Genomic DNA, 26,901 nt, shown 5'->3' with positions numbered 1-26,901 from the left:
AAAATTTACTTTATAGTTTGTATAATTTTTATATTTTAGTTCAAAGACCTTTAAAGTGCAAAAAAAACTAGGCTTCACTTCTTACTTTGTATTGTGGTGAAAAGATTTAACATTCATCAAAAAACCATGAAGGGACCCGTCCTATAGTCGCCGTTTTACAGATTTATTTACACAGGAATAAATGAATACAATGAATACAACGGCCATGAAGCATCAAATTTACAAAGCCTTGTTCTTATAAATGTCATATCAAAAAGCATTTTCAGAGTGAAACAAGAAAGACAACAGTTTCTCATGCTCCAAGCTGTATCACTTGCAATGTAATCAATAATTGTATTTTCCTCTTTTCCTCCTGTTAATACGGAGTTTCTTTACAAGAAAGTAAACAGCTGGCTGATTGTTGTCCAGTGTTTGCTCACTGCCAAAAATGTAAATTCTATAACTGTCTTGGTACCAGGGTTGCTGTCCCAGGGTTTTGAGTTTGGACTTTTTTCATTTAGTTTTTCTGTTTCTGTTCCCTGTTTTATTTTGGTAGTGTGCTATGTTTAGTTTTGCTTGCCCCATTTAATTAATCAGATTTGTTCCAGCTGTGTTTCCACCTCTTTCTCATTCTCCCATTGTAGTGGAGATATCAGGAATACACACGGTTGTGGCGCTGATTCACTCTTTAGCACTACGGTCCCCCCGGTGTGTCGGCCAGAACACCACTTAAGGCCAAACTGTCTCAGAGTATAGAAGAAGAAGCTTGATGTTTGTTCTGAGGCAGTTTATTCTTTCACAGCTCAAGTCCTGTGGCTGTAATCACATGTGTGTGTGTGTTTTTATCATTCACACACACGTCACATTTCACAGAAATCACTGCACCCCCACTGGATCAACACCGCTCATCCGACACTAAAACTGCCCACCTAAAAATACAGAGAAGAAGATGATCACCTTAAGCAGTCCCACCCGCCCTCTCAGCCACACCACCCCGAGAGCTCACTGTAACACCCCTCTGCTGCAGCAGGCCGGAGACCACACCCCCGCCACATAGATCATATCACAACTGTGAGATAAAAGTGAAAGAGCAGCTCACAGATCAGTGGGAAGTCACATCAGGAGAACATTAAGTATTTGTAGCATGTGATTCCCTTGTGTTTTCAGTCTGTGAAACAGCTGTTTGTCCCTTCACCAGGCAGGTAAGATCAGCAAAACTGCACCATAGGATGGTTTATACCTAAGATTTCAAACAAAAAATATATTATTAACATAACAAGAGGAAACATGATTCTTTATTTATTCATTTCTTTTATTTTATTTCATTTTCTCTTAAGCTCAAAGGCTGTTTTTATTTCCACAGTGATGGCAGCAGCAGCGTTCAGGAGCAGAGGACTGGCTGGTGTCAGAAACAGCAACGTTTTAATCCTCATCTTTCTGCTGTCCCTGGTTTATGTCACAAATTCACTGATGAAAGTAAGAACAAAGTCACTGCTGAATTAACTGTTGCTGAAGGTACTTCTATGAAACATTTATTTGCAAATGTAAAACTACAGTTACTATGTAAGTCATTATAAGCGTATCACAGTTTGGGTGTTTTTCTCTCTATGCAGAGTTGTTAATATGTAGAGCTTAAGCAACTGACGCATCCTGGTTTTGCACATTTCAAAAAATTCTGAAAAGTTTCTTAGAACAATTTAGAAAATCAGAAAAAGCAAAAGCAGCCAGAAGGAAGGCGGATCAGTCAGGTTCATGTAGATTGCATGTTCTCAGTCAAATTTGGTCATGCAGGAAAAAACAGCTGCGTATGAGTCATATCCGTGCACACTAAGAGAACTGCAACTCCTACAGTCCTACAGTCACAGTTTTACAGATTTCTTTACACAGAAAGAATTAATCTACAGTTTAAACATAATGAGAAACAACATAGGAAATCATGTTTTTTAAATATGTGTATGTTTTTGCAAATTTACAATACCGTTCACTTGAAAAAAACTGCATAGTTTGAATCTCAAAATCCTAATATTTGCTAAGTCCTTTTGTAGCTCTTAATATTAAATACAAAAATTTGCTCAAATTCTATGCAACATACATGTTTGTACAGTTTGAATCTGTCATAGGCCCGAGGTGATTTTCACAAAACAAAATGCATGTCCAACATATTTATTCTGTTTACAATCTGTGAAAGGCCACGATCAGAAATGGAAGTCTTTAAAACTATAATAGTGAAAAAAACAGATTTTTTTTTACCTTTGTATTTGTTGAAGAAGTCAACAAAATGTCTCAGTATCTCTTGCTTAATTTTTCCCCCCTCACATAATGTAACATTAAACCTGAAGGCTAACTGAATAAAAATATAATGTTGTATTAGTGTAGAAACAAATTTGTATGAATAAAGTGTATTAAGAGTAAAAACTAGAATTCTATTTGCTACCTATCTTACCAAGGTGAGAAGTTCAGCTTTTCTTTGAAACATTTCCCTCAACGGTGTCTCTGAATTCCAGCCTTGGTTCTTTGCAAATGTGTAAACACACCCAAAGAGATCAGGAAACAATGCCAGAACATCATTTTGGGCTGCTTCCTTGGCACTGTGAACAAGGAAGGTTTGATTACTGCATGGTAAATAAGACAACCAAGGTTATAGATAGATAGAGTCACTTGTCATTTAGTTTAACTCACTAATGCTCATGGAGATTGCGTATGAAGCGCAGTAATCCCAGCGTGTTTTCAGTGTAGGGCTTTTTAATTTCCAAATTCTGAACCATCACTTCTGGAAACTGCAACAAAAACATTAGTCATGAAGTTGATTTTAGGAACATAGACATTTGATCTGTGGTGTTACAGTCACCTTATTTTTCCACTGCTTAAAGGATTCGTCCACAGCACATTTTTCTAGGGAATCAATCAGCTCCTGGCCAGCCTTTCGATAGTTTGCAACCTCTTTCCTGTTACCGATCTTTCTCAAGTATTCAGTTTTCCTGGGAAGTTCAAATTATGCTTTATAAATTAAAACATACAAATTAAACATAAACAAAAGAAGAATTGATGAACATTTAAAAATATAAGAGCAAAAGTGTAGGAAAAGGATTTAGCATTAGCAGAAAATGTTAGCATGCATGCCTAACCAGATTCATCATGGATGATCAACTGTGGCTCAGTTTGTTCTAACATGAAGATCTCTATCCCCGTTTTACAATGAAGCCAGGAATCATACATCTTGTTCCAGTAATCAGGAAAAATTATTTATCAATCACTGATCAGCATGACTTCCTCACTTTTCAGAAGTCCAGAAGAAGGGATGGTTTAAGCATTCTTCTACTTTGGGTCTGTCCTTTGGCTCTTTGTTGATCATCCACTCGATGAGATCCTTTGCCACCTCATCTTGAACATGATCCAAACTGTACTTCCCATCATAAATGTTGGACTCACATTTAAAGGATATGTCACCAAATGGATGGTGGCCTCCAGAGAGGATATAATAGATCAGCATGCCTGCCACCTTAATAATAACACATATTATCAGTTTAGGTACGTTTAGTCATTTTTCAGTTAATCAAGTTTGTGTTCAGACTTTACCTGGATGTCAGTGCTTGACTTGTATGATATCACAGATTCTTCTGCTAAAGTCTCTCGGGCCATCCAGCATCTGGTTCCTGCACTGCGTGTACGTAAAGTTGTTTGGTCTTTGAGTAAGCGTCTGCTTATGCCAAAATCAGCTAATCTTGCTCTACAAGTAACATCTGCAGGAGGAACAACATACAAAACTCATTAAACTAAATCATTAATTTATATTTACCAGACAGGTTTTGTTTAGTTTTTCCCTGAATTTCAAACATGTCTTACCAATCAAAACGTTCTGGGGTTTGAGATCTCGATGAAGAATTTTAGGATTTCCACAGTGAGGCACCTTTAGACTTTTAAGAATTTGTTTGATAAGTTTCTTTAACATCACTGGGTCATGGTCATTGTTCCTGATATATTCTTCCAATGTGTATTCACAAAGTTGCAGACAAAGATATCCAAAGTTCTCGTCCTCCTGAAAATCAACATATCGTACGATATAAGGATGATCGAGTTCAGGGAGTCGTAGGATTCCTTCTTCGTTCTTCAGCTCTTCATAGTTGCTTTTAGACATTCTCTTGATGGCAACTTCTGTGCCGTCCTCTCTCAGCCCCAAGAAGACTTCAGTGCCATCGCTTCCCTTCGCTATTCTGAATTCTGCATCATTCACATAAATAATGCTTCTGATTCTGGATATTTTACTGTCATCTGAACCAACAAGTTTCTCCAGTTTGTCCTTCCACCTCTTGCTGACTGGAAGCCAGTTTTTTTTTTCTGATTCCCCACACTTTCTAAATGGATAAACTCCATTAACTAGAATGCTCTTTAATTTCCAATATACTAACAGTAACACTATGCAATGAAACAGACAGCTAAAATTGTCAATGGAATGTATGTTGATGGGGCGACTGCCACTTGCTCGTCAGGGATAAGACTCATTTTTTTCCTTCAGATTACCTGTGAAAGAGAAATCACTGAAATTAGCCAAGTAATGCAAAATCTGGTTCCAGTTTAATCTTAAGAAAAGCTAAAAAAATATCAATAAAATTTGAGTTTAAAGAATATTAACAGTTTATAATGGTTTTCAGAAGTGAATAATTCTATTTTGGCTACCAGACTGGAAGATTCATGTATATTATATATAATTCACATGCAAACACTGACATCCTTAGTTATAATTCATCAATTTCATCACTTTTGCTTTTGTTATAACTAAACTTTCTGCATTTATCTTTAATAGTTTTTGAGACAGTCATGTTCAAATATTTGCTCAAATTACAATGTGCAAGAAAAATGGCTTGAATGTGGCTTGGTGGGCCTTTAAAACAAAGATATCTACAGGTAAAGGTAAAATGAACAGAAATCACTGTATACTGTGATATTCAAACTTTGAATCATAAAAATCAGAGATAGTGGAGCACAAAATATTCTAAATGTTATGAGGATTTGAGACTGGAGTGACGTAAGTTCCATCTCGAAACGCCAGTATTTTATTCTACGTGGACAGGACAATTTACCGATACTTTGTTTTTGTGATATAACTAGTTATAGCTGTTCTATCAAACATGAAAATTGAATGAAAATAACATTTTCTTTGTGACTGAATTTCCTGTTAAAAAGTATTCTCCATTGTTTATTTTACTGAATTGTGTAATAAAACTATATAGCATTCAGAAATTATCACCAGTTGTCTTCTGTAATTTGAGATTTTTAATAATACGTAACCAAATATGGGATTTTGCAGAAGTGCTGGCCGTTTTTCCCCATGTTATAATTAGGAAAAACTTAAGACATTTTTTGATGTATGTGTCCCAAATTACAGATCCTGTCTTATTTTAGGGAAATATATTCATGTATATATTTCACACATTTCTTTCAGTGTGTGAAAGAAAGGTCTGAAAGTGTGCATCTTCAAATGTATTTGACATGTCAAGCTAATTTTTCACACCAATCATTATAATGTTCCCATTTTTCTGTAACTTGGAGATGGTCGAGTAGAAGGCTTGCTTGATTTCATGATGACCCAGCTGACATGTATACCAAGATTTATGTTGCTGTGATCAAACAATAACATCGGTGTGGTTTTCTTAATCAAGCAGACAGAGCCCACTGTTTCTACTGGTGTCGCTAATCATGTTAATAAAATCTCTGTACCCAAAGAAAACTTTTATTATTATAATTAGTAACACATGTGTTTACCTACAATTTTATTTTAGGTATTACAGAGAACAAAGTAAAGGTTTGAACAGTGAGGACTGCAGCAGTATATGTACTTGAAGCCCTCATATTTATTTTAAAAGTAAAAGCCCTCCGAATTCTCATTTTTGAACTACTCTTTCAAAGACTTCAGAATGCTCTTAAAAGGAACATTTGTGTTTCCATAAGATAATTGCAGTCCATATCAACAGTATACACCCTCACAGAGATACCATGTCAAGTCAATCTGATTTTGGATATCACAATTTCCCTAAATATTACTGTCTTAAAAGAGTTAAGACACAAACTTTTCAAAACTTTACCTTTATTTTATTTTTTCCTGTTATGAAATACAATTACTTTTCAAACACTGATGCACATTTTTCCAAACTTCAAGTAGTGTTCAACTCACCTGATTTGTCATCGAAGGTCCCGATCCTGGTGGCGTTGGAAACGAACACATGGCACAGTTGCTGTTCGTGTCAAATACTAAAATACAGGGTCAAAATAAATTAGGTAGATATTGGACTGAGTGAAACATTGAAGCCAATTTCTACATATGCCAAACTGTTTACTTACGACTTTTGACACTACACTAGATAAATATCTAAATATCTGATAGGACTTGTCATTTTTGGAAACTGGTGTAACTATGTTGCCATTATCTACTGAGTTTCATTCTTTTAATCCAAGATCCCTTGAAGTGAAATTTATCATTAGACTTCTGTAGAACTTCATTTTTGTTTTGCAGGATGAAACTCGACCCTGAGTCCAGACTCTGCAGCCTTTTTTGGTGCTGCAAAGAAAACACAAATAAACTGAGTGTGAGTGTTTTTCTAAAAGTTACACTGAGTATTTGCGCAGACATGCTGACTGTTTGCTGGGAGAGCCAGCTGTCTGTGACGTCATCTCTTCCGCTAATCTGACGAGCGCCGTCAAGCTGACCTGCATTCAGCACGTGTCTGAAAGCACACACTCACCGCTGTAAGCTGAGGAGTCCAAATGGCTGATCACGCTGACCAACGAATAGCGAGCGGTTTCCTGGGAGAGAGCAGCGGCACCACCCGTTAGCTTAGAAATGGGCTCCATCTGTGCTTGAAATGAACTGTGTGCCTTTTCCCTTACCTCTTCACTAAAGGTTGAGTCCTTGCTGATCACCAGCTGCTGCGTCAGAACGATGGCACTGTTCTTCTTCTCCACTGTGAAGGATGGAGTGAATGTAAATCGCTTCAGCTGGAGGATCAGCACACTGGAAGAGATGAGATGGAGAGGAGAGGCTCAGAGGAAGACACAAGGAGGACATGACATGAAAGAAACTGTTAGGCCGACACCGACTGAACTGTGGTGGTTTGAGGCTTTTGGGGACCGATCTGATGTTACTCACTTGGGCAGGTTCAAGAAAGACAGCTCCTCTTTCATCTTCTTGGCTCCGCACTGGCACTCATAGTCCAACAGGCCACCCTGCAGCAGGGAGCAGGAGGAAAAGGTTCATTAGAGTTGAACTCTTTCACAGATGAATTCATATATTTGTGAGAGCAAGCCCGTTCACAGAATGGAGTCTAAACAAGCTCTTACTTTCAGGTATGAGTCCAGGCACTGGCTCACTGAGCCTCGATGTACCAGGTCCAAGGAGAGGTGGAGTTAGTCCTCCCGCCCAAAGAACTGCACACCACATCTGCAGAATCACATCATTTCAAACATTACAGACTCACGGTGATTAAGAAATATCAGCAACATCATGAAAACATTCAAAGTTTACTGTGTTCCTACTTTTTGCAGCTCTTTGCTCAAAATCGTGAAGCCAATGTGAGCTCTAACTGGACAGATGGAAGGTTTGTCCAAGGCAGCTGCTTCAGCCTGCAGCTTAGAGAACTCACACTGGAGCACGTCCAGAGCACAGACGAGGAACTCGTGGGCGTCCTGCACACAGACACAGACAGAACAAAACACAGTTTCATGTGCAAATGTACAAACTATAGCAGAGATGAGCGTGCTGCGTAGTGCAAAAAGACAGCTGCTCACTTTCTGATCATCATCATCAAACTCTGGATGAGACGCAGCAACCGTGTCTCTAAAGGCAGTCAGGACAGAGCTTTTGTGCCAGCTGTCGTTGTTGAAACGGCTCAATTTGATGTCCACAAACTGACTGCAAACAGCAGAAGTGAAGAAGAGACAAAGTTAGTTTGTGTTTCACATTGATCAGCAAATTGGTGGAGAAACCAAAGAGCGACGGTGTCTGCGCTGTACCTGATGTGCAGGCACTCTGGGTGAAACCTCCACAGCTGCAGCTGGCTGCAGAGCTCCTCAGTAAAGACTCTCAGTGTGAGGAGAGTTTGCAGAGCAGGGCCCATGTAGCATGTATGCTTCAGGTTAGGCAATCTTAAACACGAGCACAAAGAGGAAGCAAGTCAGAGGATTTTCCTCTGTTGTTCTTCAAATCACTGACTTTAACCTGATATTCATCTGAACACTGGCTCCATATTCAGTGTGTGTGCATGACTCTTACCTGAGGCAGTCCAGCTCTCATTGGGAGAGGATGTTTGTGCAGGAGGTCAGAGACGTTGAGCGGTATCCATACTCTGTGTCCAACGTAGCCCCCTGGCTCCCACCGTGACCTGCTGGGGTAGACGGCCTGGAAACTGGCTCACCTCTCTCAGGGACTTCAGGACAGAGCGGCTCATCATTGAAGGTCACCTTTTTCTTTGAGGAACACATCACCAGTTAGTTCAATCAAAACGTGTGAGTGTCAATCCTAACATTCAGACTCCACATGTTCCTATAACAGCTGTTCACGTGTCACACTCGGCTCTGTAGAATGTACTGTGCAGAAAAACAGCAGCGAGTTGGGAGAACACGAAACCTCTGTCTGGACACCAACGTCCTTGACTTCACATTTGTCAGTGCTGATGTTACCGTGATAAAAAGACACAAACAGTGCAGTTACAGTGATGAAATTACAGGAGAAGAAACACAAAGCAATCAATCAGCTTTAAACAGCAACACAGTAAAATGACCTTATACCTCAGATCTGTAGCAGAAGGTGGCAGGAATGTTTCACGTGCCACGGCTTCTTTATCAGGTACAGCTGAGACTGGAGGCTTCGGACCTGCTGAGTCCTTCTCCAGAACATCCTCAGACTTCGTCAAAGGAGCTTGCAAAGAAAAGCGTCTGGACTTCTTTAAGTTGCTTCAAGTTGCTGAACTGAAGAAGCTTCTCAGTTCTGAACTGAAGAAGCTTCTCGGATGAGAGGTGAAACGTCTTCAAGCAACTTAAAGAAGTCCAGATGCTTTTCTTTGCAAGCTCCTTTGACTACGATGACCTGGATGACTGAGAACCTTCACAAACAACATCCTCAGACTTCTTGCGCCACCAGGAAGCCTTCTTTGCTGTGTTCCTCTGAGCCTCAGCTGGAGGTGAGGCTGGGGCAGCAGAGGTGGCTGGAGTGTCAGGGACCACATGTTCATTTGTGAGATCCTTTCGTGCACTCACACTGGAAACTCAACGACAACACAGAAGATCAGTCTGCTGTAATGCACTCAAACTGCACTCAGCGCCTCAAGAAAGTCAGCTGAAAGGACTGCATGAAGCTGTGGACTCCACAGAGGGAACAAATCTACAACTTACACATTGAAAACTGATTCAGCTCAAATATTCAGACAAATGAGAAAACTGTGCTTAAATGTAGCTAATGTCCAATAAACAGTGTAGTGGAGGGAGTTTACACCTCCATCAGCCTCTCCAACATAATGATGTAATGCAGACCTGCTGTCAGTGTAAATCTCCAGGACATGTCAGCAAAATAAAAGTTTAATAAACTGAAATGGGGGACGTACCTAACGCTAATATTTCATATACTACTTCAATCCACTAATCAATTCAAGGAGTTTGTTTTAAAATATAGTTGAACAGGAAAACACAATGCACATGTGCAAATAACAGTAGCCAGATGCTGCCACAAGATGGCGGCGAAGTAAAAGTTGGCTGCAAAGCTTTATGACAGAAGCTGTTTGATAAGAAAGCAGAGAGATCGCTTTACTTTGGGACTTTTAATCAATGTGTATTATTACATTCGATTAAACAAGCACTGCTTTTCCTCCAGGCTTTCTGAAGCTCTTTCAAAGTTTTTCTCTTCAGTACCCAAAATTTATTGCAGCATATCTCAGACTGGGGTGTCCTTAAAAGAAATTCATGAAATTGTTTGAGTGGAGGACAAAAGATTTTTCAGGTCTAAACCACCCACACTGTCTCCACCAATAGCCGAATAGCATCTGAAAGTCATGTCTTTAAGAAACAGGAAAAAGTCCAGCTTTGCATTACGTCATTATATACAAAGAGTGAGAGGTATTTGATCATTAGTGCTGATTAAGTTGTTTTATAATATTCATGTGAAATGTGTTCACTGCCCTGTGCAGGTTGGTGTTTTTGTTGGAGTCTAAAATTGCCAGCCAGGATTCAGGATCCCCAGCTGCGATGCAGGAAGGTTTCCAGCAGGGCTGGGCGATATGGCCTAAAATTCATATTGCAATATAATTTGAAGTACGTGCGGTAACGATATATATCACGATATATTCTTTTCTTCTGTATAACGTATTTTCCACACAATAAGGCACACTTAAAATCCTTTAATTTTCTCAAAAATCGAGAGTGTGCCTTATGTATGAATTCTGGTTGTGCTCACTGACCTTGAACCGATTTTGGCGTGCAGAAATCTGTTAAAAATGTTTTAGTACAACTTTGGTAAGCCTGCCGATGGACTGCTTGATGGATTGTCAGAGCATTACGGCTGCCGTAGTAAGGAGTAATCTGGGTCCATAACGTCATACGAACACTGAGAGCTAAAAACAGTCTAACTTCTTTCATCTTTAATTAAATCATCAGCGTTGCTGCTTTATCGGGTGTAACAATTAAGTTTAACATCCATGCATCCATGAAAACAGAATTTATTAAATTTAACGGAGTTAGAAGTTAACAGGAAGTTAGCTCGCTAGTTTATACCTAAACATTTCATACCATGTTCTGATTGAGAGATTTTTTAAACTAATTCAAACGTACAGCTCTGCTATCACTTCCAACATAAATGAAGACAGAAAACTAAACAGCAGTGGCGTTTGCAGGGTTACCGAAGTTAGACTACCTGGTATATAATGTTGTGCTACGTGATTGCTAGCGACACAGCTATGTTAGCATAACATTAGCACAGTGAAGCTGGTGGATGAACGGCAACTTTTTTTCCACTCGTTAAATGTTAACATGAGGGATTCTGGTGGTTTGGGACAAATGCAATCGCAGAGCAGGATGCTATACACGGGCCAAACTTCAGTCAGGAGAACATAATTTACAGATGATAATGGTTGTAGCCGCTGCCATACTTTCGACCAAAACAGGCGCAGCTTGATGACGTCATCAACATGCGCTATCGCGATAGAGCGATATAGTCAAAATCTCTATCGTTGGCCAAATCTATATCGTTTCTATCGTATATCGTTTATATCGCCCACCCCTAGTTTCCAGCCTACTTAGAAGTGACAACTTTGTTACTTCTTGACAGATAAGCTTATGAGATCTTAAAACAACACACTACCTGGGTAGTACCACTAACATTAACACTACACACACACTTCACACACCTGAACTGAAAAGACTGAAAAGAACTCTGAACTCTGGAGTATGAAACTGAATACACGGACTGACAAATATAGACTATTGGAACTGTTGTGAACTGTTGAATGACTGTTTATGGTTTTGTTTAAATAAATCTTAACTGTTCTTTTAGCTGTGTGTCATTTGCTCCTTCGTCGATTCCTAGAGAACATAAGGCCAAGATCCTAACTTTCCCTACATTGTGTAGTGGTAAAGTATCGTGTGATACATTTTCAAAATGTAAAGAAACGAGGTCTGGCTAAAGACTTTTGCACAGTACTGCATATATGATGTGATCCTGTCATCCTTCTGTAAACTGGTTGAACCTCCTAAGACCCGAACTCTTCCACAGCATGCATTTTTAATTTCTCTTTGATATTTGGGCATATTGGGGCCCGATGAATGTAAAAACAAAGAATTACCAGATTTTTGTTTTTAAGAAAAATGAGAGTCACATATGAGGATATTCGTTTAAAATTTTGATAGAACAGAGTATTTTGGTCTAAATAACCCAAAATGTGATGTCCACATATGTGGACGCCAGGTCCTAGGAGGTTAAATAACAGAACGAAAGAGGATTTCCCTTCAAAATCATCAATTTACATTCAGTTTGCAGGAGAACTAAGTGCTGTTTTTTAAGCTCTTGCTGTCAGCAAGTGCTGGGTGTCTGGGGTGGCTTGGACCTCTTTCCTGTCGGGGCGGGGCTCTTTCAGGGGCGGGTCTTGGGTGCTGGGACCTCTGGGACCTTGATCTCGGCTTGCACCGGGTTAGCCGGCCTCTAGTGGGGTTGGCTGTCCATTGCCTCAGGGCTTCCCAACTCTTGGTCATGGGAGCCCCTGTCAGGACCTCCCTCCTGCTCCTGCAGAGATGAGTGCGCAGATATGTGTGGCTTCAGGCCTTTGGTACTCTTGTGGAGCTGCCGATGGCTCGGTTATCCTGAATATATCTCTGTCTGTCTCTTGCTCGTGGGGGGCATTATTGCTGTTTCCCAGCCTCATTTTCAAGTACATTTCATGGCAAAGACACACTCACAGTTGACACTGTCTCTCATTCTCTCTCTCACACTCACACACACAAGAATTATTGTGTTCCAGGTGCTGTATGCTTGTTCTTCTTACAGGTGGACAAACATACAAAACAAATACGAAATCAGGAAAGGGAAAAAACTTTTTCACATGAGAGTAATTGAGAGTGGTGCAGGACATGTATAAGGGCAGCGAAACAGTGTAGTAGAAATGATGGATGGTTTCGAGGTAGGGCTGGGATTACAGTCCAGTTCATCACACAGGATCTTTGTATGCCATCAAATAGGTGAAAGGACGGTTCCACAGTGTGTGGCATTAACTGTCAAACACAGAGGAGGAAGTGTGATGGTCTGGGGCTGTTTTGCTGAATCCAGGGTCGGTGACTCGTACAGAGTGAGAGGCACCCTGAACCAAAACGGCTACCACAGCATTCAGCATTGAACCTGCTTCCCCTCTCAGTGTCTGCCTTGTGCCAGTTTGCAGTGTTGCAAAGAAGTGAACTTAAATCTAATCTACAACAGCAAAGACATACACAGCCTTTCTGCTGTGGGAGAAGCATTAAGTCTGTGTTAAATATACAAGTTGTGGCCATTTTCATAAGATTTGATTGTTTAACATTCATATTGACAAAGTAAGGATTCTGGGGGACACGAGGTGTGCTCCAGGAAATATTTCCTCTGTGGTCCCATTAAAGATGGATTTAAACATGAGAGAGATTCCTCAGTTTAAATACCCTTGGCATGAGATGGCAAAAAAGACATTCTGTACTGACTCAGATATTAGTGGTAAAACCACTCCAGTAAAAGTTGAAGCACTGATTCAACTTGTTTTCTCAAGTAAAAGTGTGAAAGTCTAAAATGTACTCAACGTAAAAAAAGTAAAAAGTAGCTCTTTGGAGGATTTTTCTGCAAGATATTTTTGTGCACAGCTAATAATACATTAATATAGAACAAGGTTTTGTTCTATATTAATGTATTATTAAAGTAACATTAATACATGAGAATAAAAACTTTACTTCCTTAAATTTTAATTCTCATAAATATACTCAGCTTGAATCAGTTTGGTAGAACATGAGCAGAGAAAAAGAAGAAAAATGTTAAAGAATCTCTACATTGTAGAGAGCGAAAATGAGTAAGGAACGAGTTAAAGTGGGATTCAGCAGGTGGGGGAACTCTAAAATCGGTTGCAGTGGCGCAGCAAGAGGTAAAGAATTGCAATTCCTATTCAGAGCTCCAGTAGATTTTCTTTGTGTACAGGCTGTGATCAGCTGATCTGGGCTGCTGGTGCTCTGAGGTTTACTGCTCTTTGTGGATTTACACATCTGAATTTAACAAGATGTGAGCAGTTGTTTTATGAGTTGTCCTGGCTGATTTCCATCGTCTACACTGACAGCACACTATTTGTCTCGTGTTTATACTAAACAGTATGAAGGGTATTCAGTGAATAAATCTAAGCATCATCAGCTTCACTTCAAAATCATCTCAGCTACACTTGATGTGACCTAACTCTCACCATGAGCACCACAGCCACTGTGCACCAGTCACACACACTGCTTTATTTTAAACTACGAGCTGCAAGCCAGTTTATCCTGTACTGAACTGTAGATTATTTTCATGCAACCTTTATAGTTAGTCTAGCTTAGTTTGTTTTGCAGCACTTTTCAATACATAGAAAAATGTAATGTCACATGTACAGATCCAATATGTGATTTTAAAACGTGAGGACTTACATGTAATATTTTAATTTCCAGTTTCTCACATCCCACTCAGCAGTCCTTACCTTTAAATCGAACCTCTCTCCTTCCTCTGCTCTCCTGTCTTTCTTATCTTTCTCCATCTCTGGGTGAAAAACAGCAGCTGGACCTTTCACTAGCAGCACACTGCACACAAAGATTGTGTTTGCTGATGTCTGTTGAGCTGATGGAAACATTGCATCTGAAATGACCTGCTACTTAAAATCATTGCCCTCTTTATGCTCCTCTCACTCCTCTTTTGTAGTGCTGGCTAGATGCTGAAGTACAGCAACCACCTGTCGTTCTGCACCCCTTACTAAGGCACACGAGTTTGCCTTTTTGACTCTTTTTATGCTAAAGGGAGCAGATGAAAGACAAAGTTTTTCATTTTATTTTTAGTCTGAGTTTGTTAATGTTTTCAGAAAATAAAATTCTGTTCAGGCTGCCACACTGAAAGATTCATTCAAGCAAAAATAATAACTTGGAAACACTGACAACCTTAACTGTGATTTAAAGTATTCATGTGTAAAAGGACCCCTTTGATTTCTGTGTTCACACGTGTTAGCAACTGCTGGTTCTGTAAACGACTCAATCACAGAATGATTACGATATCGAACTAAAACAAATGCCTGAATCCTAAATTGTGGATATCCTATTGTGGTGATCTAAAATGTAACACTAAATGTGATTAAAACACGAATAATCTGGACTCCTGGGCTGAACGACCGCGAGGATCACCAGCCCGAGGAAAACACAAAATACACATGACTCTGTGACAAAGACAATTCATTCTTGAATGAAGACACTGATCAGACACATTTAAAATGCAGCCAATTGTGTTTATTATTAAATTATTGAGGAAATAGAAGGGGGGGGGGGGGGGGGGTGTCAAGGAAAGGGGTAGAAAGGAGGAAAGAGATAGAGGAGAGAAAACCCCAACAATCCCCTCTGAGCAAGCACTAGGCGACAGTGGATAGGAAAAACTCCCTTTAAAGGAAGAAACCTATGACAGAACCAGGCTCTAGAGGGGGCAGTCAACTGTCGGGACTGGTTGGGGGGTGAGGGTGAAAAGAGAGAGAGGGGGGAGGGAGATGGGACAGGTGTTAGGAGTTCAAGGGAGCTAGGGGAGGGAGAGGTGTCAGGAGAGAGGGAGAGGGCAGGAGAGGGGAGGTCAAAATTACGATGGAACAGAGGTGGAGGAAGACGAGGTGACATCAGCAGTGGAAAAACCAGACAAAGCATGAGTGTCCTTCCTCCAGAAGAAGCGGAAGCGTTTCTTCTTCTTTTCCAGGAGCTTTTCCACGAGAACCTTTTTCTCTAGGATCAGGTTTCTCAGCTGATCGATTGTTTCTGTATTCTCCTTCTCAAGTCTCCTGCATGTTTTCTCCACTTCTTCTAATTCGGCTTGTTTGTCTTCGAGCCTTTCTTTCAACTCATTAGAAGTTGCCTCCTGCATTACCTTTGCCTCCTGCATCTCTGTATAACTCTCTTGTAATTTGTTGTGAGTGTCTTCTAACTGTTGACTTTTCCTCTCCATTTCTTGAAGTTTGCACTGCAGGTCTTCATTTGTTTTCTGGAGTTGCTGCTTTAGCACCTGCACCTCAGTGTTTTTGCACTTCAAGGTGTTTGAAAGTTCCTCGAGTTCGGTGTTTTTTGTCAGCATGTCATTGAGCTGACTCTGCATCGCTGAGCACTGTTTTCGCAGTTTCTCCTTCTCTCCTTCCATTTCGGCTGCTTTGTAGTTCATTTTCTTGTAAAGTTCTTGCAGCTTTTGGTTTTCCCTCTCAAAGCCCTGGAGTAAACGTTTGTCTTCTTTCTGCTTTATGTCCTGTTGTTCTTTCTCTTGAAGCAGCTCTTGATATTTCTGCTTGTGCACTGCAGTTTTATCAAGTTTTGCTTCCAGGACTCTGCATTTTTCCTCCATGCTTTGGAGTTGGCACCGCATGTCTCTCTGGTTTCTTTCCAGTTGTTCTTTTTCTTGAAGAACCTGGTTATTTCTTTGCAGTGCTTTATCAAGCTTTGTTTTCAGCTCTCTGTAGTTTTCCTCCGAGTCTTCAAGCTTGCTTTCTTTCTGTTTGATCGGTTGTTGCTTTTTCTCTTGAAGCAATGCTTTGTATTTTATCCCCAAGTTTTGGAGTTCTATGTCCTGCCGTTTCTTCTCTTGGAGGATTTCTGTATTTTTTTGCAGAGCTTCATCAAGCTTTAATTGCAGCTCCCGATCCTTTTTGTCCTTGTCTTTCTCATTTTTCTTCTGCTGGAGGATTTCTTTGAGTTTTTCTATTGCTTTATCAAGCTTTGCTTTGAGCTCAAAGTTCCTTCCACGCATGTCTAGGAGTTCCATTTCTTTCTCCTTTTGAATATCTTCCTTTTCAAGAAGCTGGCTGAATAATTTATCTACTTCAGCAGTCTTTCTCTCATTTTCTTGTCTGAGGAAGATAATCTCCTTTCGCTGTTTAAAAAAACTCTGCCAGACGTAATAGATGTACTCTGGCTGGGCCGGGTGTTTCGTGTTGCGATTGTTCATGAGATTTTCCTCATGCATTTCTTCCGAGCACATCTTCTGAACTTGAATATTGTCTTCTTGAGCCAGAAGAGGAGAGCTGGGCTTTACTTTTTCTTTTCTTGTGTGTTTTTTCAGAGACATGTTGGAAAGTGTAAAAAGTCACTCTGAAAAGGATCCAATTGTTTTGAAAGGCTTCTCTGTCAAACGTTTCAATGCTGCGAACATAAATGCTGCGAACAACGAACTAAAAGTTGTTGCTTCTCACTCCTATTTATGGGTTTTAGGATCAAAGGCTCAAAGGATCAAAGTGGTGGTAAGATTCTAAATGGGCGTGATGTCACGATTATGGAAGCCAAAGAGGTTGTCACATGACATTTCTGGGATTTTTTACTTGGACAAATTATCACAACAGTCACCTGAAGTGCAATTCATCCTGATCGGTGATTGGTCAAAAGTCTAGAGTGAAAGAAGAGGCTTGTGATTGGTGGAAAATGTTCAATGAAGAAGCCTTCTTTCATTCATTCATTCAGTCTGTTGTCTGTTTTTTCTTTATCAGGTGATGTTTCCAGCTCCTTTATCTCACCTGACGCCTGGAATGCTGTCTGTGGTCTTCAGCATGATCACAATGTGTTATTTGTGTATTTTGACTGGTTTACAATGACAGGACAGTAAGCATTATCGGTGTATATTCCAATAAAAGCATCTAGTTTTTACTCCAACATCGATGAGGATTTTCTTTTGGCTCTTTTGAACCAACAGGTTGGAAAGTCCCCTGAAATTAAGAGCAACTGAAAATCAATTCCTTTCTTTTCTTCTGTGATTATTATGTGCAAAGACTAGCCATAAGAGGAGTCTTTTAGGTTCTCCTGATGAGACAATGTAATTGTTTTACTTTTCTACTGGTAAAATCTGAAGGATTATTCATGCCATGACACTGTCATTTACAGACAGGCAAGAAATTAAAGGCATGCCCTGAACTCTTGACCCCTACACAGAGAGACATTGTTGCACTTTGCTGCCATGTTAGGGTTCACTTGTCAAAGGTAAAAGAGTTGTAAAATCATTACAAACTTGCTATGAGAGATTATGTTTGTCCCGTGACAAATAGACTGAGTAGTTGATTATGAAAAAGGCGTGATCATACACCATGGCTTTCACAGTCACCTGATGTCAACCAAGACTATTCTGGGGAAATTTGACACACATAACATATAGATAATAGCTCTGTTAGTGTTTACTAAACAATTCCAGGATACACTGAAGTTGTTGTGGAGGCATGTGTTGTACAAATACTTCCAAAACTTGTCTTTGCCTGCTTGTACACATTGCTTCTTTGGTTCAGGTCTGTTATGTGTTTCTACATAGTTGTGTCTACATGTCTAAGGCAGATTAAAGCCCAACTTAGGCATTCATGAAGTAAATCCACAACTCACTGTTACTGTAACACAGGACACTTTATTAAAGTGGATGAAACAGGAATACAGGAAAACAGCACTGCAGGGTAGTCAATCAGTGAACTGAACTACAAAAAGTCAAAAGTGCCTATCAGGTAGGCTGGAATCATACACGTTACCATCAACAATATCATTGTGAATGTTACACATACTTAAAGAAAGTTTACAACGAGCGAGATGTACTGACAATAGCCACACACGGGTAAATGTGTAGTAAATGGCAGTGCGGTAAATCTGCCTAGTATGATATTAAATACACTTACTACTTCATATATCTCAGATGGTTTGTAACGAGCCACGGAAAGCATCATGTTGACTTGAAGGCGCGTGGATACCCTCCGTGCGTGAGTGAAGGCAGCGGCTCGGCTGAGCAGCTGCTGTGTGCAGGTTTGGTGAAGACCATAGTTCTCACCAGGCCTGCTGACGAGGTGCATGGGCATCTGGATTTACAACATGAATTGCTAATGTCGCGATCATCAGTTGTAGCCACTGAAAAGACTAGAAATGGGCGTAATACATTAGATGTCGGCTAGCGCGCGGCTAACATTTACCACAAAGAAAAAGGCTTAAATGCGCTATTCAGCGTCGTGTAATTTCCGCTAAATCCAGAGTCTGTAACTTCACGTAAACATAGAAGAAATGCCAGTTTCCATTTCAAAAAAATAGCGGACTTGCCGGCTTCTTCGCTGTGTGTTGTTGTTGTTTTGGTGACGCAACTTCCGTCGACCAGACGATTGGTCGTCTACAGTGGGTTTCGGCGCAGAATAGGGCTTTGGAGCGTGATGTCACGGGAGGTGGGCCACGCCCCCTTCCGTCATGACAGTAGGCCAGACACAGGATACAGCTTCAGCTATGGTTCGTACGTGTTATGTTGTCAGTTGCAACGTTAGATCACACGATCGTGAAGGCAAGAAGCTGGATAATGGGCTCTCTTTTCATCGTTTTCCATCCTGGAGGCAACGTGAGGGATCCCATGTATCTGATATTACTAAACAAAGACATCAGGCTTGCATTGCAGCGGTGAGACGAGCGGATCGAGTTCTGTGCAAACCCAGCTTTTTGTTGGTTTGCTCGCGGCATTTTCTTTCCGGTGAGTTCTAAATTAATTCATATCACTCTTAAAAGGCTTTTAGTGTTTTTTCAATGTGCTGAGGTCATAGATGATGAGATAATACATGCTAATGTGTGATGCTGCAGAACCACGTCATGCCGTCATGTCGACTGAGTAGCTTATGATTTAGCATTATTGCAGGCAAACCAGCATATGAAATGGATGTAACAAATCCAGACTGGGCACCAACACTGCACATGGACCTCTAAAAACATACTAAATTGCTCTCATTGTACACTAATCCGCACATAACTTCCAGATGAATCACATACCTGTCATTGGAATATTGGTGTACATTTACCTTATGTGTATGCACTAATTTTATCTTACAGGCTTTTATTATGCAGCTGCAGAGTCTGAAGGTGTGCCCCGTGCAGAAGTAATCGATGAAGATCTGACAGAAGACCAACAACAAAATCACCATGTCATGGAGGCAGTGGACAGCAGTTGTGTTGGACAAGTGGAGGTTGAGGTACCAGCTGCAAATGTAGACAGTGGCGATCGGACAGACAGCATCACGGAAGCTAAAGGGCAGACAAAGGATTGTGTGTGCAATGAACAGGGCAGAGCAGAAATAAACACAACACTGCTTGATAAGATTGTTAAGGTTTGCTGTGTTTTGGTTAATATGTGCCCCAGTGCGGTTGTCAAACCAGCGCCAAATGAAACTTGCTCTTGTTGAGTATTCATAAAGCTGTTGTGTTGCATGTGTAGTTCATTGTAAATAACTGTACTTTGTGTGAAGTAGTTTCAATAAAACAGAAAAGAATAGTATCTTTGTTTGTTTTTTATTCTTGATGTGTTCACATGTACTTAGCAAGTACATAAAAATGAAATGCAAACTATTTACATGGCAACACACAGCTGGCATCAATCTTGAACCACAACATGAAACATTACAGGCTATTTAGAGCAGCACGTTGTTTGGAGAAGTATTTCCCAACAAGTTCAGGAAGACACACTTTAAGAAAGAAATCTTGTGCTTGCTTTAAACGTGGTTCCCAGAAATCCACATCAGGGAAGATGCGTATCACAGCAAGGTCTCTCTGTGTCCACACAATGAGGTCACAGTGGTTGGCGCCGATAACAAAGATTTGTGTTTGTACCTGACAGTAGTGTATCCAGTAATGGTGACAAATTCTCCAGCGTTGCAATAGGAATCTGCCTTTTTTGCGATCGCCTCCTTTTGCCTCTCAAAGGCAAAAGGAGGGTGTCTTTATGTTTTCATCAAGACCACGTTTTTGGGCAGCTGCTGAGGAGAAGTCAATGTTATGTGCAACCTCGGGCTGTATCCTGGTCATATTTCCGGGCAATACCCAATATGCTGGCTCGTCTGTTACAGTTCTGGTGCCTCTGATACGCACTGTAGCCTCGACTTTAAACAAAAGAGCAGCGACATGGGTGCAGGTCTCTGCAACTCCAGCCATGCATGTGCAGTGAGCAGCCTCAACCCTCCCATTGGTGCTCACAATGACCCATGGCTGTAATGCAGTTTCATTCAGTCGTTGTGAGTGCAGTACCTGAAACACACAAAAACCGCTTGTTTTGCTTTCTGGCCTACTGACATGGCACCGCGATCCCACAATGCATTGCGGCGTGACGTCAACTCCAAAGCCCTATAAGTTTATAAAGTATCATTAACTAAAAGTGGTGAAATAAATATCTCTAAATCTACTAAATGTGGACAGTTTAGTATTACAGCTGCTGATTAAACAATAGAGACAGATGTGTAGTAAAACTTTTATTTAGTGTTTCAAGTCAAAAACAAACAGAGCAGAGATACAGAGAAAGTCTTTTGATGAAAAAAAGAAGATACTGAACGTTGAGTTTCCCCTAATCATGTGTGTGCAGTTGGGTGAATGAGGCTGTGTCGAGTGTTCAGACTGAGTAGAAATGCACTGTGCTTGTCCATTTACACCCTTTAGATCCAATCTTGACTCTTGCCCACTAAAATAATAAACCAGTACTTTTTTCTGTATGTAATATAATCTAAAGCATCCACAGTAACATTTTCCACCATACGACTGCACTCTAAGGTCAGCACCGTGGTGCAGTGGTTGGTACTGTTGCCTCACAGCAAGAAGGTCGTGCATGTGAATCTGCTGGCTGCTGTTTGCATGTTGTGTTCTCTGAGGGTGCTCCGGCTCCCTCTCACAGTCCAACAACTTGCTCTTTAGGTTAAGGCGATCGTGGCTCAAGACTTGGGCGTTCGCCTTGTAAGGGGAAGGTTGCCGGTTCGAGCCGCGGCTCGGACAGTCGTGGTCGTTGTGTCCTTGGGCAAGACACTTCACCCGTTGCCTACTGGTGGTGGCCAGTATCTGGCAGCCTCGCCTCTTTCAGTGCGCCCCAGGCCCCACCCAGGGTGTCTGTGGCTACAATGTAGCTTGCCATCACCAGTGTGTGAATGGGTGGATGACTGTATGTGTAAAGCGCTTTACAAATACAGGCCGTTTAATTGGTGATTCTTTTGGGAATTACAATCATCTATTGGGAATGGGATCATGAGTGGTGAACTGTCAAGTGTGTACCCTGAGTTTTACCCTGTGAAAGCTGGGATAGTCTTCAACCCCCTCTCCAGCAACCCTTAAGTGCTTAAGAGGAAGGAAGAAGGAAAGGAAGGAAGGATAACTACAGTTTATGATCTCAGCTGTGATTATTAAAGGTTTGTGCTTTCTAGACATTCCCTGTAATAGAAAGAGCAGAGGGGTGTGATACTTCATCACGGCCAGAGGGAGGCACTGTGGAACCATCAAACAAAAGACCCCAGTGCTGATAAGGCAACATGCTGTCCATTACCACCAGGTATGAGGACACAAGGTAGGTGGCAAACTCATCTGATCCATCCTCAGTCGCCCCAAATGAGAGTAAATGTGTTACTTTCCTTCAAGTCCTGTCATATTATTTTGTATCCACAAAACTATTAGAACAGAAATATTTAACTTAAAAAGATAAATCCAAATAGATGAATGGATCTTTTTTTACCTTCATGAATGTCATGAATATTTTCAGGAGAATAGAAGTGGTACTTATATAATGGTAGTGCCCATTGCCTGAGATCCCATGATTGTAAGGTGACTGAGAAATATTTTTAATTACACGGTTGTTGATGTGATTCAGTCTTTAGCACTACGGTCCCCCCGGTGTGTCGGCCACAACACCAATTAAAGCCAAACTGTCTCAGAGTATAGAAGAAGAAGCTTGAGGTTTGTTCTGAAACTTATAAACACCTGTATAAGAACAGAATAGACTTGTCCTATAAACTTTGGGGCCTTTATACACTCATTATCCTTTCTATCTCTGCTCCTGGTCACGTTGCTGTCAACTCCTCGTGTGTGCGCCTGTTTAATTTAGCCATTTGTGTTCAGGTCTCTTAGCTCCTATAATAAAACTGTTCATATTCCAAGCCAGCCTGCAAGTCCTTGCATTTGGTCAGTCCCAGCACCCATACCTGCTCCCAGGGAGAGAATGGCCAGCCGTCAACATGAGCGCCAGTACCAGCATCCAGAGCAGACTGCTAGTCCTGCTCCACCTGAGCCAGAAGTCTCCGCTAAGCAGGCACCTGCCAAGCCGCCCAAGGTCTCCCATCACCTCCGTCGTTCCCCAGTGGAGCATTGCTGGCCATGCGGTCAGCCTCCTGAACTGCTGGATATGATTTTTTTAAATAAAAGGGCCAGGTTATTTTTTCTGGTTTTACCTCAATGCCAGGTGATGAGGATAATGAGCTATCTAGTTAAGTTCCCTTCAGTGCTGCTGGACTAAAAGCAGAGGGTTATTCTTGTCTGAATCTGTGATTTTTATGTAAACTTAAAGCACATGTCTGTGTTGTTTGTTAAGTAGCATTAGTAAAAGACATTCAAATTATTATAATTGCCTAGTTTTACAAATTGTGAAACTCACAAAGAAAGAGGACAGCTGTGGCTCATTACTGAATTGGCTATGTGCAAACATGAATGATGATAAGTATTAATAAACAAATGAGACACTGTTGGAACACAATGTTCTGCTCTTTTGTACTAATAGCAGAGTAAATTGTAAACTATTACAAACAGTTAGGTTCTCGAAACTGTAAAGTTACAGTAGATACATTAAATTTAAAAAAAAAACTTTACGTTTTAAGGATTGTAGAGCACGTCACAAACATACAATCATTATTTAATGATCACATGTACAGAAAAAAAAATTGATGCAAAAAAAAGACTGTAAATTAAGGTCTCAGAGGGTCTGACCAGGGCCTCTTATACTTTTAGTTTTCAGTGTTTGCATCAAATTATAAACACTTGTATCTCCATAGTTAGCTACCAGTAGTACATTAGTTATATGCATATATTGCTCAGTCCTCTGTGATGTCCATTTTTATGTTAAGATATGCTACTGATTATCTGAGAAAGATGAATTGAATATTAAATGAAAAATCTAAAATTTGAATTATTACAAAACTGCACTATGGACTGGTGTCATGTTTAACAAACTTGCTGCTGGCTCTAACATTGGATTGGCTTCTGCTTCATTTCTATATTCTGTTCCAGTGTCCTAAAAACAGAGTTCTTTGTCTTTAAACGTAGTTAATGTTGCAGTCCTTAACTGCATTCATGTGCTTTTTCTGCCACCTGCTGCGATGGCTCTTGATAAAACTTAAATATGTGGGATGATCTTGGACAGTTTAAAGTGGGCCTCTGTTCCTGTAAAGTAGATTGTGGTAAGGACCCGACACGCACACTGGATTTCATTCACTATAGGTTAGTTTTATTTTCGTTCTGATGTTCCAGCATCAGTCACACAGGAACAGCTGCTTCTTCCTCCCAGTCTCCGTCCCCGTCATCACTATTTAAAAATAGAGAGAAGAAGATGATCACCTTGAGCAGTCACACCCGCCCTCTCAGCCACACCTCGGCACCTTCACCAGGCAGGTAAGATCAGCAAAACTACACCATAGGATGGTTTATACCTAAGATTTTTTTAAAAATATATTATTAACATAACAAGAGGAAACATAGATTTGATTCTTTATTTATTCATTTCTTTTATTTTCTTTCATTTTCTCTCAAGCTCAAAGGCTGTTTTTATTTCAACAGTGATGGCAGCAGCAGCGTTCAGGAGCAGAGGACTGGCTGGTGTCAGAAACACCAACGTTTTAATCCTCATCTTTCTGCTGTCCCTGGTTTATGTCACAAATTCACTGACGAAAGTAAGAACAAAGTCAATTGTTGCTGAAGGTACTTCTATGAAACATTTATTTGCAAATGTAAAACTGCAGTCACTATGTAATTCATTATAAACATATCACAGTTTAAACTGACGCATCCTGTTTTTGTAAATTTAAAAAAATTCTGAAAAGTTTCTTAGAACAACTTAGGAAATCAGAAAAAGCAAAAGCAGCCAGAAGGAAGGCGGGTCAGTCAGTTTCATCTCTATTGCATGTTATCAGTAAAATTTGGTCATGTAGGAAACAACAAATGCGTATGAGTCATATCAGTGCTCACTAAGAGAACTGCAACTCAGTCTGACTGTAGAAGTAAATTTGACTTATATCCCCATTAAGTTATTCATATGTAACTTTATTAAATTAATTTGGCACAATGTTGTAGTAAACAGAGAATGTCTTTTGCTTTACTGATATTGACCAATAATTCATTAATGTTCGATTATATTTTTAAACATTATACATGTGTATGTAATTTGTATGTAACTGTATCATGTGAAGATTTTCTCTTGAGCTTTCTTCATCAAGCCCTAAAGTTAAAATAAATCAGAGCTGATGCTTCTTGTACAAACTGTAGCATCCTCCCCCGCCCACTTACAATGGAGACGATGACAGTCTTTCTTTGCTTCCTAACTTTTCTTGAATTGTTCTTGAAATTAACAATTCTGAAGTTTAGGGATTTTATAAAATATAAAACTGCAAAAATTATGTACAAAGCCAGACACAGTACCAGGAAATGTACAGAGGATGAATTGAGGGGAAAATTAAATCTGAAGACTCTTAAAGCACGGACAAGGGTTAAAACCTTTTGTTTTACCATTTGTGAGGTAAAACTGTGGAACAGTTTTCCTGTGGACCTACAGCAATGTTCAAGCATTAGTCAGTTCACAAAGATGTTTCAAAAACTGCTTTTGGAAGAAAATGAAAGTAATAAAGTTGTAGACTTTTAGTCAAGACCGCCTAAATCAAGACCAAGACAATACCAAGATTAGAGGGTATCGAGACCAAGACAAGACAAGACCAAGACAAAGTCGAGACGAGACCAAGACCGAGACAAAAAAGTCTTTAAACTGCAGCCAGATGCTGCTTTGTTTACGGGTGTCAGGCATATTTATGTGTTTTTGCGATGCACTCGCACAGCCCTCCTCACCGCTGTCTACTGTCTCACTCACTTACTGAGAGGACAGACGCACGCTCCACTTGACTGCAAAGCAGATAATGCTATTAGAAATTGAAATAAAGTAGAAAAACTTACTTTTTGGCATACAAATTACTTTTTTTCGTGTTAAATTGTCTGTGTTTGACAAAATGTGCTGATTTTTCACATGTGATAGCAGAACTGAATTGGGCATGCACAGGATGAGTCACATCATTTGAAACTTAGCCCTGATTGGAGAAATTGGAAGTGTTACAACTCACCCACGTTACAACTATCCCCGGTCTCCCCTATTATGTCTGTGTTAAATATACAAGTTGTGGCCATTTTCACAAGATTTGATTGTTTAAAATTCACATGGACAAAGTAAGGATTCTGGGGGACACGAGGTGTGCTCCAGCAAATATTTCCTCTGTGGTCCCATTAAAGATGGATTTAAACATGAAAGAGTGTGAGATGGCAAAAGCAAAGACATTCTGTACTTAATCAGAAGTACAGATATTAGAGGTAAAACTACTCCAGTAAAAGTAGCTCTTTGGAGGATTTTTCTACCAGCTATTTTTGTGCAAAGCTAATTGAACCTTGTGCTATATTAATGTATCATTAAAGTAACATTAATACATAAGAAAATTACCTTTACTTCTTTAAATTTTAATTCTCATAAATATACTCAGCTTGAATCAGTTTGGTAGAACATGAGCAGAGAAAAAGAAGAAAAATTTTAAAATATCTCTACATTATAGAGAGCGACTCTAAACAGAAAATGAGTAAGGAACGGGTTAAAGTGGGATTCAGCAGGTGGGGGAACTCTAAAATTGGTCGTAGTGGCTCAACAAGAGGTTAAGAATCGCAATTTCTATTCAAAGCTTCAGTAGATTTTCTTTGTGTCCAGGCTGTGATCAGCTGATCTGGGCTGCTGGTGCTTTGAGGTCCTGATCTGAATTAGACAGGTTTCAAGGACTTCGAGTGCTCAGGCAAAATAGAAAAGTGCTGTACAAGAACCAGTCCACTTACCATTTGGTTTACTAGCTGGCAAAATGTTGAAATTGATCAAAAAATATACTTTTCTTTTTCTTCTTGTTGATCCACAGATTCATTGAGAGTAACAAACTAGAGACTACATCCAAATATGCCTTCAGAGGACTCAGGGACCTGACTCACTTGTATGTTCCAGTGACTGAAAATACAACTGTTATCTGTTATACATGATTTAATGATGTCTCTTTTCATAATCAACTGCATTTGTTTCCAGGTCTTTGGCAAACAATAACATTAAAGCCTTGCCCAGGGACCTCTTCATTGACCTTGACTCCCTTATAGAGCTGTGAGTTTGTACATAGTAAT

At 40.2% G+C, this 26,901-nt stretch overlaps 1 protein-coding gene and 2 long non-coding RNA genes across 4 annotated transcripts; 2 read left to right on the top strand and 1 right to left on the bottom strand.

Annotated features, from left to right (window-relative positions):
- The first annotated feature begins 719 nt into the window (after positions 1-719).
- On the top strand, positions 720-26,901 carry LOC109200511 (uncharacterized). Its single transcript, XR_002060675.2, has 4 exons — positions 720-1,181; positions 1,343-1,455; positions 26,649-26,720; positions 26,810-26,901. It is a non-coding gene; the product is annotated as an uncharacterized LOC109200511 (long non-coding RNA).
- Positions 1,199-4,379, bottom strand: LOC102081147 (serine/threonine-protein kinase/endoribonuclease IRE1). Of its 2 annotated transcripts, XM_019356100.2 has the most exons (7): positions 3,823-4,379; positions 3,556-3,719; positions 3,255-3,478; positions 2,828-2,957; positions 2,659-2,756; positions 2,423-2,567; positions 1,199-1,219 (listed from the first exon to the last, which is right to left on the bottom strand). In XM_019356100.2, exons 1-7 carry the CDS (start codon positions 4,112-4,114, stop codon positions 1,214-1,216), a joined length of 1,059 nt encoding a protein of 352 aa, XP_019211645.1. In that variant the 5' UTR covers positions 4,115-4,379; the 3' UTR covers positions 1,199-1,213. The 2 variants fall into 2 exon arrangements, with proteins under 2 accessions (XP_019211645.1, XP_005466741.2); XM_005466684.3 differs by lacking the exon at positions 1,199-1,219 and having other exon boundaries at positions 1,852-2,567.
- On the top strand, positions 19,122-19,756 carry LOC112845007 (uncharacterized). Its single transcript, XR_003217781.1, has 2 exons — positions 19,122-19,180; positions 19,534-19,756. It is a non-coding gene; the product is annotated as an uncharacterized LOC112845007 (long non-coding RNA).

The sequence above is a fragment of the Oreochromis niloticus genome, unplaced genomic scaffold (genome assembly GCF_001858045.2).
Source record: "Oreochromis niloticus isolate F11D_XX unplaced genomic scaffold, O_niloticus_UMD_NMBU tig00002260_pilon, whole genome shotgun sequence".
NCBI classification, from domain to species: Eukaryota; Metazoa; Chordata; class Actinopteri; order Cichliformes; family Cichlidae; genus Oreochromis; species Oreochromis niloticus.
The sequence above is the reverse complement of the archived record's forward strand: the minus strand, read 5'-3'. Positions and strand labels throughout refer to the sequence as shown.

Bases quoted from the DNA above. Each gene is read 5' to 3' on its own strand.
- LOC102081147 (XM_005466684.3), bottom strand. From the start codon at position 4,114: ATGTCTAAAAGCAACTATGAAGAGCTGAAGAACGAAGAAGGAATCCTA. The intron at 3,720-3,822 runs GTAAGACATGTT...TTCCTCCTGCAG, and splicing joins ACCCCAGAACGTTTTGATTG to ATGTTACTTGTAGAGCAAGA. The intron at 2,958-3,254 runs GTGAGGAAGTCA...TGAACTTCCCAG, and splicing joins TTCTTCTGGACTTCTGAAAA to GAAAACTGAATACTTGAGAA.